At 40.4% G+C, this 14,976-nt stretch overlaps 1 protein-coding gene across 1 annotated transcript; it reads left to right on the top strand.

Annotated features, from left to right (window-relative positions):
• Nucleotides 1-1,950: 1,950 nt before the first annotated feature.
• eif3m (eukaryotic translation initiation factor 3, subunit M) lies at nt 1,951-9,754 on the top strand. The gene is made up of 11 exons (XM_074613509.1): nt 1,951-2,109; nt 2,863-2,995; nt 3,313-3,451; nt 4,362-4,485; nt 4,672-4,766; nt 4,973-5,056; nt 5,149-5,248; nt 6,618-6,699; nt 7,466-7,609; nt 7,993-8,053; nt 9,514-9,754. Exons 1-11 carry the CDS (start codon nt 2,068-2,070, stop codon nt 9,635-9,637), a joined length of 1,128 nt encoding a protein of 375 aa, XP_074469610.1. The 5' UTR covers nt 1,951-2,067; the 3' UTR covers nt 9,638-9,754.
• The last annotated feature ends 5,222 nt before the right edge of the window (nt 9,755-14,976 follow it).

The following is a 14,976-nucleotide window of genomic DNA, read 5'->3' on the forward strand; positions in this document are numbered from 1 at the left end:
GGTATCCTGCAGAACGCAATAGGCCCCTTACTGTAACCGCTAGGAGAAGTATGTGACAAGCAGACTTTCAAGGAATTATGACATGGCATGATGTGTCTCCTATGAATCCCCTAAATGCGCATATTTTTTGAGTCAGATGAAGTGTGAGCTGCAATGCGGCCTTGAAATGGAAAACAGTGTCTTCACCCTGGGACACGGCCTGCTCAAGACCTAAGATGTTAGTAACCTGACTGCATAGTTTCAGGGTGAACTCCTGCTCCACTTACCCTCTTCACCTCACTCACCTCAATCACCAAGTGACCTGCCATTGTAACAATACGCAGGATCCCACTTGGCACAGAGGCTCATCAAGCGCACCCATAGGTCAGCGGGTGTATGGTGGAAGAGTGTTGCCCTTTGACACTGACGGTGTGTCCGGGTTGGAAAGCTCTGGGCCAGGCCTGCCATGGTGGTCCACACAGATGGACTGCAGCTCAATCAGATAACCTCTCCTGGGGATCAGTTTCACCTCTCTGTATCTGTAACTCTCATCCAAGACATCCAGGGTTAATCTCCCAGAGTGGAGATTTAATATCTGGATAAGAAAGGATGAAATATTAGGATATGGTGGGGAAAGTCTGGGTGACTAATAAAATTTAAGAGGTTGTCTGACCTCTGAAGAAAGAGGTTGCACAAGCTGAACCCAGCCAACATGGTTATGTAGGCCCCACATGGGTTATGCTAGGGGTACCTGGATACCAAGTGGGTATGGGCCCAAAATAGGAATTTTATCTGGGGCCCACTTGGGTCAACTAATGCGGGTTCTAGGTGGGTCACTAATGGGATATTAGAGATGGGTTTTGGTTTATGTTGCCCAGATTGGGCCCATATTACACCCAGTGTACTCCTGCAGGAAACCCACAAGGGTAATTGGCATGGGGCCAACATAGAAATTGTGGACAAACCCACTTACAACCCATATTTAAGCCCATGTAGTCCCCATGTAGTACCCACATATAACTTAAAGCTGGGACTAAGATGGGTCTTGGGTATGCTGCCCAGTTGGGGCCCACATAACACCCATTGTAATCCTGCATGGAATCAATGTGGGCAATTGACATTGGGCCATTATGGAACCCGCGGACAATCCCATATAGGGCCCATTTTTCAGCCCATTTACTACCCACATGGGCCCCACAAGCTGTGCAGCACTGACAGGGATTTTTTTCCAACCAATTTGGAAAGATAATTCATTAAAGTCCAATAATTCATGTGCATAATACATATTTTAGGACACATACTTTTATATTAGAGAGGGAAATAATGCTATGCAGAAACAGTGTGGTCATGATATCCCTTCAGCAGCAGTTCTTCTTCTTCTTTAAGGTTTATTGGCGGTTGGCAAACAACGATTTGGTGCATTACCGCTACCAACTGGTATGGAGTGTGGATCATTCTGGCTAATAATTACTATACCCCAAAAATAAATAAATAATAATAATAATAATATTTTTAATAATAATAATTATAATTATAATTATAATTATAATTGATAATAACAATAAATAAAAAAATAAAATAAAAGAGGAGTGGATCATTCTGGCTAATAATTACTATATCCCCCCCAAAAAATAATAATATATATATATATATATATACATAAAAACAAAACAAAATTTAAAATAATAATAATAATAATAATTATTATTATTATTAGTATTATAATTATAATTATAATTAATAATCATTAATTATAATGATAATTAATAATAAAGAAAAAGAAAAAGAAAAAGAAAAAGAAAAAGAAAAAGAAAAAGAAAAAGAAAAAGAAAAAGAAAAAGAAAAAGAAAAGAAAACGAAAACAAACAACCCCATATTTTTCCAATCATATGAATTGGTCTAAGATCCTGAAATAATGTTCTATAACACTCATTTAGTGATTCAGCTTTATGTTACTGTCTCTTTAAGAGCATGAACCGGAAGAGGAAGAGCTTCACCGGAACTGTAGTCTTCTCTCTTTCCGGTCAGGTCTCCGTGGTGGTGTGAGCGTGGATTTCATCTTCATCAAGACTCACGAAATCAACAAACATGAGCGTCCCAGCGTTTATAGACATTACGGAAGAAGACCAGGTAAGACCCACGTCTTTAAAAACACTCATATCACACCGTCACGACACCGGATGAGTAGATTAATGATATAGTCCGACCGGGAAACATAGCATGTTAGCTAGCTACGATGCTAACAGGACATGCTAGTTGTTAGCATGCTAAGCTACATGGTATCTCTGTAAACTTACTGCTTTGTATGTAAATCAGCTCAGGATCGTTTTCTATTCCTGTTCAGCTCGATGTATTTAATCTACTTTACAACTAAAGGTGTCACAAATGTCCTCAAAGTTAGATAGATAGATAGAAAGGTGGGTATAAATAGATAGATAGATAGATAGATAGTAACTTTATTGATCCTGAGGGAAATTCAAGTTTCCAGCATCACAGATCCACAGTGCAAAACATGTTAGTAACAAGGCAGTAAAAAAGTTAGTAGTGCAAAGTACAAAAAAATATATAGTGCAGTGTAGCAGCTGTGATACATGACTATTAAAAAAGTGAATATAGTGCAGAAGAGACTGTTAAAAGTGAGTATAGTGCAGGGTAACTCCAGTAGCTTAGTCTATGAAAGTGCCCTGTATGCATTATCTGTCCTGCAGATCGTCCTCCTTTGTCCCCCACTCCCCAGAGAGGTGTTATTCTAATTGCTAAGGCTATTATTATGCTAATTGTTAAGGCTTATTGACACAACAATGTATGTAAGCTTGGTACTTTTTGTGCTTTCATGTTTTATGTGACCAGTAATACTTGTTATTTGACTGTGTAATGTTACAGGCTTCAGAGCTGAGAGCCTACCTGAAGGCCAAAGGGGCTGAGATATCAGAGGAGAACTCTGAAGGTGGACTTCATGTAGATCTGGCTCAGATCATCGAGGCATGTGATGTATGCCTCAAGGACGATGATAAAGGTAGGTGATGATGATGAAGAGGACCGTGGGTAAGAACCCATGGTCAGTTATTTATATATTGGATAATAACAGAAAATATAGCTTTTTTCGTAGGTTTATATTTTGACTTATGTTACCAGCAAAAGTACAGGTGTTATTAATAACATTATTTATGGCTCACATGTATTAAGTGTCCCTGTAAGATATTCCAGTAATCCATGGACATGCCGTGCAGTATCTATTTATGTTTAATTTTACTGACCCTGAAACTATTCCCGGATGGATATAACAATTTTTCATTTCTTCTGGCCCATCTTTCTCTCTGTATCTCTCTGCAGATGTGGAGAGTGTGATGAACAGCATCGTGTCTCTGTTGTTGATCCTGGAGACGGAGAAGCAGGAGGCTCTCATTGAAAGTCTATGTGAGAAGCTGTTGAAGTCCCGTGAAGGAGAGAGACCCTCCCTCAGGATGCAGCTGTGAGTGCTTTTACTTTTTTCCCTTAAATCTATTCACAGCATTGCCTCTTACGGCTGTTGTTTTAAAAACAATTTGACCAAGTATACACTCCACATGCATGGACACTAAGTAAGACATTGTTTTGATTTGGTTAATATTAGCCGGTTTCCACCAAAAGTTCCCTTGACTTTTAGTCCCTGAAACTACTTTTCAAGGAACTAAAATGTTCCTTCAGCCCACTGTTGTCTGCGTTTCTACCGTGGTCTAAGAACTAGAAGATTAGGTCAATTAGTCCGCTGACGTTTTGAAAAAAGCAACATGACATGGGATGGGGGCTGCTGGTGGTCACAGCGGTAAACACACTCTGCAACCTGCAGTTCGGTGTGTCTAGCCTGTTTCACTTAAAAAGCTCGCTGGAAAAAAAAAACAACGTTCCCCTTATCCTAGAATGCTCCTAAACTGATACTAGAGTACTTCCTTGTTTATGAATGAATCAGTACACGAGTTGAAGCTGCGGCACTGTGCGTGTGTTTGACCAATCAGCGACCGTCATCCCTACAAACTCCACCCTGAAAGTTCTGGTACTTTCAGAAAGCACTACCCCCCGGCAAGGGCTTTTTTGGGGGTATAAAGGCCCCGTAAAATGTCCCCAGAGCTTAATTTAGACCCTGGTTCCTGTGGTCGAAATGCGATGAGTTCCTCAAAAGGTTCTTGGTGCTGGGGGATTGTTCCTGCAGTCAAAACGGGGCTTATGAGGCTGCTGGTCTTGTGAGATTAACATAAGGATACTGTTAACAACATCAATAGACAGGAACGCGGCTATCTTCTTTTTAAAGCAAACTGCATGTGTTGAGAAAACATGGAACCGTTACAAACAATCAGTTCTCTGTTCAAACACTTGACAATCTCTTTCATGTTTTGATGTTACAGACTCAGTAACCTGTTCCATGGCATGGATGAGAACACTACAGTGAGGTACACGGTCTTCTGTGGCCTCATCAAGGTGGCTGGGACTTGTAATGCCATCGCCTTCATCCCCACTGACCTCGATCAGGTAAATCTGTTCACCATGATTAACTGGGATAACTGTCTGACTATAAACACTGCACTGTCACATATTGCATATTTCTTTGCCTTGAGCTGCAGCGACAGCAAATAAGACAAAATCTCAATCTCCACAGGCTGCATTTTCTTCCTTTGCAGTTGATTTATGATACCTGTTGTTTGTGCCTCTGATCAGGTGCGCAAGTGGATTATCGACTGGAACCTGACCACAGAGAAGAAACACATACTCTTGAGGCTGGTGTATGAAGCATTGGTTGACTGCAAAAAAAGGTATATGGTCATGTTTTGGTATGCACAGATGCAGAAATATGAATACACAGAATTTAACATTTATAAACTCCTGCATGAATAAATAATACACGTTTGTTTTATGCATATACATGACTGTAGGCCAATGTTTCTGTATGAGATTTAAAGTAAAGTAAAGTAAAGTTGAAAGTAATTTTCAACAATGTATCTGTCTTCTCATTTCACAGCGAGGCTGCAGCAAAAGTGATGGTTGAGCTGCTGGGAAGTTACACAGAAGACAATGCTTCACAAGCACGTGTTGATGCCCACAGGTAAACTTGAAGACCTTGTTTAACATTTGTCATCAAGCCTCGATATAACGTCCATCCCTCATATATACTTCATTGGTGTCCCTTATCTTTAGATGTATCGTCCAGGCTCTCAAAAACCCCAACACCTTCCTGATTGACCACCTGCTCACCCTGAAACCTGTTCGCTTCCTGGAGGGAGAACTCATCCATGACGTGAGTACTGAAGGATGTGCAATGTTTTGTGGTGTTAAATATATAAAAGACACTACTGGCATTGTCATATTCTTGCTAGAAACATCTACCTTGATAGCTAGTGTCTGATCGATTTTATAAACTATAGTTAGTTCTTGAAAAATGTGGCCTTCTCAGTGCCTTCCCTAGCCCACAAAGCACATTGAAAACATGTTTTTCTCAATACAAATAAATTCTATCAGTCATTGTGACAAACCCTGTCAATCATGTTTGTGTAGAATGCGTTAATCATGTGATTAGAATTACAACGAACACAGAGTGCATTTACATGGACACGAGTATTCTGGTTATGAGGCTTATCCTGGTTTTGATCATATTCGGGATGTGGTGTTTACATCTGACACAGAGAATTTGGGTTATTCATACCCCGTATACATGATAAATACCAAAAGACAAAACTCTGTTTTGTCATCACTCCAGAAGTGAGGCGCTTTCGGTGTTGCCATCGTTTCTGTTTCTGTTTCTGACAGTTGACGGCGCTAAATAACCTGGATAGGATGTGCTCATGCAACAGTACCAGTTTCTTCTGGAAATCTCCAGCTAGCATATTTGGGTTTCTCATGTAAGGGATAATGTACAGCGAGCCGGTCATTGTTGTGAAAGAATCCCAGACAGGGCGATGCTGCTGTAGACCCCGACGTGTAGAGGATTCTTTGACAACATGACCCTCAAGCTGTACATTATTCTGCTTATTACACGGCTACGTACGTAAGAAATCAATATTTTGACACAAAAACGGTCCGCCAGAGTCCGACATCAGACCTGCGCCCATAGCAACGGTCTGTTATAGAAAAATTACAGGCCGCAGAAAACCTTGATTGACCAATCAGAATTGAGTGTTCAACACAGCCGTGTAATAAAAATGGGATAAGGGCTTATCTGGGTTTCTGAAATCGGGATATGGTGTTTACATCATGGGTATATCTATGGTTCACATGCTCAAACACATAAATGGGATGGCATTTTTGATATGTAGTACAGTGACAGCTAAGGCTTCACAACCCAATATTTATATGCTGACCAGTTATGACAGTTGAATGGTGACCAGCAGGAATGTTTGTACATTACCAGCTTAACAGGTTGCGACAATGAAAACATATTTCATAATAGGGTGTGTGCACAGTTTTCTTTAAGAGTTTTCAAAGGTATTAATAGTTCAGCCCAGTGTTCATTGTGTACAACATTTCTGCATTGGAGCCAGTGATCTGTCTCATAACTGTAATCATGACGTGGTTAACATTACAGTTTCAGCCTGTATGAATACAAAGACAATGTGACTGTTTCTAGAGTCTTATAATGACATTTCTCCCTCTTCTGACTCGATTTTCAGCTGTTAACCATCTTCGTGAGTGGGAAACTAATCGCATACGTAAAGTTTTACCAGAGTAACAAAGACTTCATTGACTCTCTTGGTAAGTAGCCAAAAATTGAGATATTAGTTGCATCAATTCTACACAAACACACGGCCGACCATGACAAAATGACCATGTGCTGCAATCCTAAAACCTCAGTGTACATGTAGTCGGTGAGTGATCAAATTTAGCTCTGCTCCTTAGCATATTTGTTAATCCGTATTGACATATTCTACGACAAGTGTATTATAACTTAGTATGCTTAATAAGAAACCTGTTTTGTAATATAATGCCACCACTTTAAGAGTGTATCAAGGGAGCACATCTTTAAAGTAGTTTAGAGTATTTTTTTGTCTTTTGAAACTAGTGTTTCAAACTTTTCCCACTGTAAGGATGTTTTTATTATGATTTTATACTGCTGTTGCTATGATTGTGAGTGAAAAAAAAGCTTACGGATTTGAATATAATGACAAATTTGATTCCTAATCAAGTTATTCTGTAACTCTGTGCAGAACAAAAGTACATTTAAAGACCATCTGAACCACCTTTTCCTATATGTACTGCGCTCTGTTGACACAGTACAGGAATGTGTGTTTGTGTCAGCAGTGTGTCTCTTTCTCACTACTAAAGGCTTTGTTGTAATTACAAGCATGTGTAGGATGGACTCTCAAAACAGCCAATGCGGAGTGGTGTTTGTGTTAATGAGTAGATTCCCTGACTGCTTGCTCCTAAATGTAGAGACAATTATCACAGGGAAACTCCCCGAGTCGAGAGTAATCGACTGTGACTGTTTTGTGCTTAATGATCCCTGCGTGTTGCTCTCCAGGCCTGTCTCACGAGCAAAACATGTCCAAGATGCGTCTGCTGACATTCATGGGCATGGCTGTGGAATTCAAGGAGATCTCCTTCGACACCATGCAACAGGAGCTGCAGATTGGAGCCGATGACGTCGAAGCTTTTGTCATCGACGGTACAAGCACTTCATCTCATTAATCCCTGCTGTCTACCCTTGTTACGTGTGCTGTTACAGGCGACTAATGGGGGGGGGGGAAGGAGTAGTGATTGAACAGTGGTCATAAACAGACACACATCCCCCTGACTTGCCTTCTTGTATTGAAAAATTATGTCTCCCTCCTTAAAAAAAAGAATGCAGTGGTCATCATAGGTCATGAGTTTTACAATGAAAACATGGCATAGAACCAAGAATAGCACTTTTAGTGTTTTGTGACTCCGATTAGCTTCATTTCCCAACTGCATTCTCTCAAAGGTTTTATTGTTTTTATTGTTTTTATTGGTCTCTGTCAGAGTTTTTGCTGCCTCTTTATTCCCCTCCTGTCTGCTTTTTCTTTCTAGCGGTTCGGACGAAGATGGTGTACTGCAAAATTGACCAGACACAGCGAAAAGTTGTTGTGAGGTAAGGACTTTCATCAAACAACGTCATGCATGCCTTAACTGTGTTCCATTTTGAGTAAGTAAAGAGGGGCAGTTATAGCAAGACCTGACGTACTTTACCTGTATCTTCAGAAAACATCATCCTTCATCCTTAAATAGGCCAGAATAGAGTGGTGCAGGAATCCAGGATCCCAAAACCCAGAAATGAGTTAGCATTTTAGCACTTCCAGTTCCTTCGTCTGGAAGTGAATGGGTTTTTTAAATGTTTTTTTTAGTTAGATGCCTGAAATGAGGTCTGTTGTTAACACAAGCTTAAGAGATTTTAACGTTTTATTCTACATTATTACACGGCTTTGTTGAATACTCGATTCTGATTGGTCAATCACAGCGTTCTACGGTCTGTTATTTCTTTATAGCAGACCGTTGCTATGTATAACAAACCGTTGCTATGGGCGCAGTTCTGATGTCGGACTGGCGGACCATTTTTGTGTCAAATTATTGATTTCTTAAGTAAGTAGCCGTGTAATAAGCGGGGTAATGTACAGCTAGCGGGTAGCGTCGCATCACGTCGGGGTTTATTTCACAACAATGACCGACTCGCTGTACCTTATCCTTTGCATATAAAATACGTCAGTAAATATCTAACTCGTGAATTTTTAAACTTTTATTAAAATTAAAAAAGGCGGTTGCTAACAAGTTGCTAAATGTGACTACTAAACGTCATCACGCCGACTCGTCCACCTTTACAGTCTTGTTATGTATACTTGCACTCGTGCGACCGTGGTATAGTTCGTTTATAGCCTAACGTTAGCTTTTTACTTCTGGCTATTGCATTCACACTTCAAAAATCAGAAAAGGTTTGTTCATTTGTTCAAGTATCATAGATGTTTGATGGTGCAACCACCTATGCAGTGTTGGTGAGAGTGCACCACTGTTCATCGCTAATGCAGTCTGTGCTTATTAGGCATACACATATCATTATCTTTGACACATTTCTTCTTACTACATTATATTAATTTGCAGTACAACGGAAATTCTGTTGATGTGAAAACAACTTCAGGTTCACATTCAGAAGTTTTTTTTCTTTGTCTTCTGTGTAGCCATTCGTTTGATCTTTTTGCCGTTTCTGTAATTGTTAATGACAGACCAGTACTAGGCTGCAAGGGTTGACTAATGAACTAGTATGTGGATTAGTTTGTATTCCTGAATTTGGCCAAAGTTGTCTGGTGTCTCTGGTCAAGGTCAAGGCTGCTATGAGTTTATTTGGTTCTGGTCTGCAGAGAACTATGTCATCTGTCCAGAAATGATTCTGCCTCCGTATGGCTTTGATTTGAGGTCTTAATACCGAATACAGGCTTTTGTCATAGTTATATTTACTATAGCTCTGTATTTTATTTCCTCAAAGTTGTGAGACGTAACCTTGGCCTGCATTTTCTTTTTGTCAATTTAACATTCTTGCTTCTGTGTTTTCCACTCAATCAGCCACAGTACACACCGCACCTTTGGCAAGCAGCAGTGGCAGCAGCTGCACGACAGCCTCAGCTCCTGGAAGGCCAACCTAGCAGCCGTCAAGACCAGTCTGCAAGCCCTGTCACCTTCTGCTTAATTCCACCTTAACCCAACTGTCTAGACTGCCTGGCCCTCTATTCTTTTCTGCTTTCCAAATCCCCAGACTGAATTGATCAGTTTTTTTATTAATCCAATAAAACAACAATGGATATAACCTGTGATTGCTTATTCCTTTCTTGTTAAGTAATTAAATATTGCTAGTTCTTTTCAAGTTAATTAATGTCATAAACACAGCAAGTTGTATTAACACACAACAGCCAAAAGCTTTACTGTGCCATAATGGATAATGCATATATTATCCGTCTTTTCAGACAACTACCCCACTAGTTGCATTATGATCCTTTCAGAAAGCCATGCGGTGACTTTAATGGGGGCTCGTCCTCCAGCAGCTCTCAACATCTGGTTTTAGTTAAAGGACGGCGTGCCCGTATTAGATGAGCTGTGACTCTGGGTGAGAAATAGCCTGCAACAAGAGGGTCACTTGTCTGGGAACACATGAGAGGTGACAACAGTAATGTGAACTTAAGATGACCGTGTCTGCCGGGGTCGGAGCTGTATGACTGTAGCATCAACACTTAAAAGCTTGTGGCGTAGGCTGATTCACTGCCACTACAAATTTGACACTGTCCTCTGGGTTAAAAGATAGTGTTCAGCTGTATCAGCATGACTCACTGTCTTTTGATGTGTCTGAAAAGTTGAAAAACAAAGACGTCTAAATTCCAGTTTTTAGTTTACCTTTCCTTTGCCCATTGATGTAAAGTTAAGTGCCATTTAGATCTGTTCTCGGGCACCGGTCCAGAGCATTACGATGTGAACTCTAATGATATATGGAGCAGGCATTAGGTGTAAAAGGGGTCTGCTGGAGTTCTCTCCCTCTGGGGCTGTGATGAAATCAGCACAAGCTGACAAAGTGCAGACTACTGACATTGCACTTCTAATATCCCAACCCCCGCCACAAATGCACAGTGTTTTTTCTTTGACTAATAAAGCCACAGCTCAACCTGTTTACTTTGTTTTTTAGTGGTGTGCTACTCCTCATTCTGTACCGATTAAATCTGATCATTTCAACCCTGCCACTAAAATGTTTTCACTCGGATGAAATAGGCATTAGAGGTACACATTTACCGCTGCAGTGTGTTCTTTTTCCCATCATAGCAGAGGTCTGCAGAGACTCACCGCTCACTTCTGTCCAGTTGTCCACAGCATCTCCGACTCTTATCAGTGGGTGTAAATCACAGAACACATTCTCAGGAGCATAACCTCATCACTGCCACCTGCAGATAGAAGTGAATGTGACCAAGGCTTAACGCAATGTTTGCGAAGCCTCATATCTTGGTTTCCATCGCTCCTTTTCTCTGCAAGCAATTGCTTCGCAGCTACTTTTCTCATTCTGTAACAGTGATCTCTCTCTCTCTCTCTCTCTCTCTCTTCTTGTCTCTAATTTGTCTCACTGGCTTTAAGTAACTGTTTTGTGGATGGTCCGTCATGTGAGATGTCCCAGATGTAAATACTGTGGTTGGTTTATCTGGTGCAAGCCTCACGACCCCTTCTTATCAGCGTCAGATAGAGGTAGTTCTGCATTGTTCAGTGATAAAAAACAAATGAGTTGATATTCCATTTGGAAGCTGAGGCCTCCTTTGCACATGAAGCTCAGATTATCAGTGGATGTGGACAGTAACGAAGTACATTTACTCCATTTTATGCTCATTTATATTTCCACTCTGCTACATTTCTGAGGGATATGTTGTACTTTTTTAAAACTCCACTCCATTTATTTTACAAATATATACAATGGTTACTTTTAAGACTAAGTTTGAATTGATCTAATTCAGTTTCAGATGTCAATGAGTTGTTAGAAGTTCCACCAAAGATTTCCTATCTACATTTTTCAGATGTTACATAACTGTTCACTAAAGATGTAAATTATCAAATATTTCACACAAAAAAAGCAAATATTAGAGAACAGGAGAACTTGTTTTAGTTCCTCTTACTCAAATAATCATGTCACGACTACTACCTGACTGTAAAGTAGTTAAAAGTAGCTCCACCTCAACCAGCTACAACAGTAAATGGCCATTTTTCTCCATAACAACATAACTTTTGATACTTTAAGTGCATTTTGATTATGGAACTTTTGTAATTTTACTTAAAGGTCACATATAATGCTCATTTTCAGGTTCATACTTGTATTTTTTCATTATTTAGACTGCACATAAACCTGGTTTATAATAAAACAAACATGAAAATCTCACTTTTTCCAATAAGGAACCGTTAAGTAAGTTTACTACCCTAATTTTACAAGTACACTTTTTTGTATTGTGGTATTGGAACTTTTGAATATAAATACTTGACCATTGTCAAAATGTACTGTGTTTGAGCACAAAGCTCGCTGTGTGAGCTGATGAAGAACCACATGGATTCCCCAGCAGTAAGACACTATTATAACATTGATATGGCAGTATGTGGTGTACGGTGGCAATATCATCTGACATCACAGTAGATAAAGTCTGGAATTTCTCATTTTCTTCGCCCCTTTTCTTCATATCAGCATTCCTCTGGGTAAATCTCTGATTTGACTCTGACGGTATCCAGAGACGTATAGCCAAGTACAAGAGACGGGCTCTCACTGCCCTTCAATTAGCACCATCCAGTAGTCAGCCAGATAATGTTCAATTGCATCCTATCTCTGCTTTACATAAACACTGGCCAAGAGGCCCGGAGGCTCACAGACAGATATGTGTATTTACATGAAGAGTGTGAAACATAAACACTATTATGGATGGTGGTTTGCCAGGCAGAATGGGAAACTTTATCTTCACTGTGTTGCTTCGTGTTTTGCTGTTTGCGGTGTCTCTAAAGTTGCTATAGTCACCATTCTTTGTGGTGGAAAATGCCAGACTAAGTGGATTTTAACACAGATACCTCTTCTCTGTCAAAACGACTCCAGAGCCCATTACACAACCTTTTCCCATACAAGGCCTGTGCATAGTGGTGTAGTCACCAGCTCCCGAGCTACCGAGAGATCTCCAGAGAGGAGGTTTAGTGCTTTTAAAAGAGTCCTGATGCAAAGAAGATAGCATTGTGTTACAACGGTAATTTGTGCCCTCCCATTAAAAGTGAAGATACAACAGACTGAATGACCCTTTAAGCTTTAAGTGTCATTGAAGTAAAATGGCCCTTTAAATCCTAATACAGTGTAGTTGGGAAGATCCACCAGAGGTTGCATGACAATAGTCACGAAACTATCATGTCAGTGTCTAAAATGGAGGGGGAAAAAAAGAAAAGTGCTATAGCCTATAAATAAAGTTTATTATTATTGCTATTATTGGTATACTATAGGCCTATCTGTTGCTTGGTGACCCCTTTTAAAGTCAGTGTTAAAATGTACTTATTGCTTAGTAACACGTAAACACTACATCATTAAGTTCAAAGTGGCCTACATATATAGCAGGGCTGTCAAAGTTAACGTGATAATAACGTGTTAATGCAAATTCACAACTTGCAATTTTTATGTCGTAGCGGGCTCAGTTTTGAAGCTAAAGTGAAGAGGAGGCTAAATAATGCTCCAAATTACGCTAAATTTTGTAGAAGAAAACTGGCATGGCCATTTTCAAAGGGGTCCCTTGACCTCTGACCTCAAGATATGTGAATGAAAATGGGTTCTATGGTTACCCACGAGTCTCTCCTTTACAGACATGCCCACTTTATGATAATCACATGCCGTTTGGGGCAAGTCATAGTCAAGTCAGCACACTGACACACTGACAGCTGTTGTTGCCTGTTGGGATTGAGTTTGCCATGTTATGATTTGAGCATATGTTTTATGCTAAATGCAGTACCTGTGAGGGTTTCTGGATAATATTTGTCATTGTTTTGTGTTGGTAATTGATTTCCAATAATGAATATATACAAACATTTGCATAAAGCAAGCATATTTGCCAACTCTCATGTTGATATGAGTATTAAATACTTGACAAATCTCCCTTTAAGGTATATTTGAACAGATAAAAAATGTGCGATAAATTTGTGATTTATCGCGATTAACTATGGACAAACATGCGATTAATCATGATTAAATATTTTAATCGATTGACAGCCCTAATATATATATTGATAACTAGTGTGTTACAAAGCTTTAAGTAGTAATTCATTGTGTTCATAGCCCATTTTTATATTATTATTATTATTAGTAGTAGTAGTAGTTGTAGTAGATAGATAGATAGATAGATAGATAGATAGATACTTTATTGTCATTGTCATTGAAAACAACGAAAAACAGTTTAGCAGCTCTTTGCAGTGAAAAACAAACATTAAAACATTCAGTCACAGAACAATAAATAAGTGGATCATCATCATAAAGTGCAAATTATGGTTCAGCAGCTAGTGTCCTCAGCCTTTGGGGGGGGGGGGGGGGGGGGGGTTCTACACACTTGACAGCCTGTGGGTAAAAGCTGTTTCGTAGTCTGTTGGTGTGTGTTTTAATTGTCCTGTATCTCCTTCCGGAGGGAAGGGGAGCAAACAGTACATGTCCAGGGTGGGTGGGGTCTTTGGAGATACAGCTGGCTTTCTTACAGAGCCGACCAGTGTATAGGTCACTGAGGGGGGGTAATGTGGTCCCAATCACTTTTTCCGCCATCCTCACCATCCGCTGCAGGTCCCTCCTGTTCTCCACTGTGCAGCTAGCAAACCACACAGTGCAGCAGTAGGTCAGGAGGCTCTCAATGGTTGCCCGATAGAAGTTGATCAGCAGGTGTTGAGGAAGGTGAGCCTGTTTCAGCTTCTGGAGGAAGTAGAGTCTCTGCTGGGCCTTCCCCACCTGATGAGAGATGTTTTTGGACCAGGTGAGGTCTGACGAAATGTGGACTCCGAGGTACGTGAAGCAGTCCACCCTCTCCACCTCCTCTCCACGTACGCAGAGGGCAGAGTGCTCCACCCGTCTTGCTCTCCTGAAGTCTATTATCATTTCTTTTGTTTTTGTTGTGTTTAAATCCAGGTTGTTATGGAACACCATTGTGTCAGATGTTGGATCTCCTCCCTGTAGGCTGTCTCGTTGTTGTTGGTTATCAGTCCTACTACAGCAGTGTCGTCTGCAAATTTGACCATGGTGTTGGTGGGGTGAATAGTTGAGCAGTCATATGTGAAGAGGGAGTAGAGAAAAGGACTGAGGACGCACCCCTGTGGTGTTCCAGTGCTCAGGTTCAGAGTGGCCGAGGTGTGGTCCCCCATCCTGACACACTGGGGTCTGTTCCTGAGGAAGTCCAGCACCCATGTGCTCAGTGAACTGCCTAAGCCCAAGTTGCTCAATTTTTGAACCAGTTTGTGTGGAATTATTGTGTTGAAAGCAGAACTGAAATCAACAAACAGCATCCTTACATA

The sequence above is a fragment of the Sebastes fasciatus genome, chromosome 2, assembly GCF_043250625.1.
Source record: "Sebastes fasciatus isolate fSebFas1 chromosome 2, fSebFas1.pri, whole genome shotgun sequence".
Lineage (NCBI taxonomy): Eukaryota > Metazoa > Chordata > Actinopteri > Perciformes > Sebastidae > Sebastes > Sebastes fasciatus.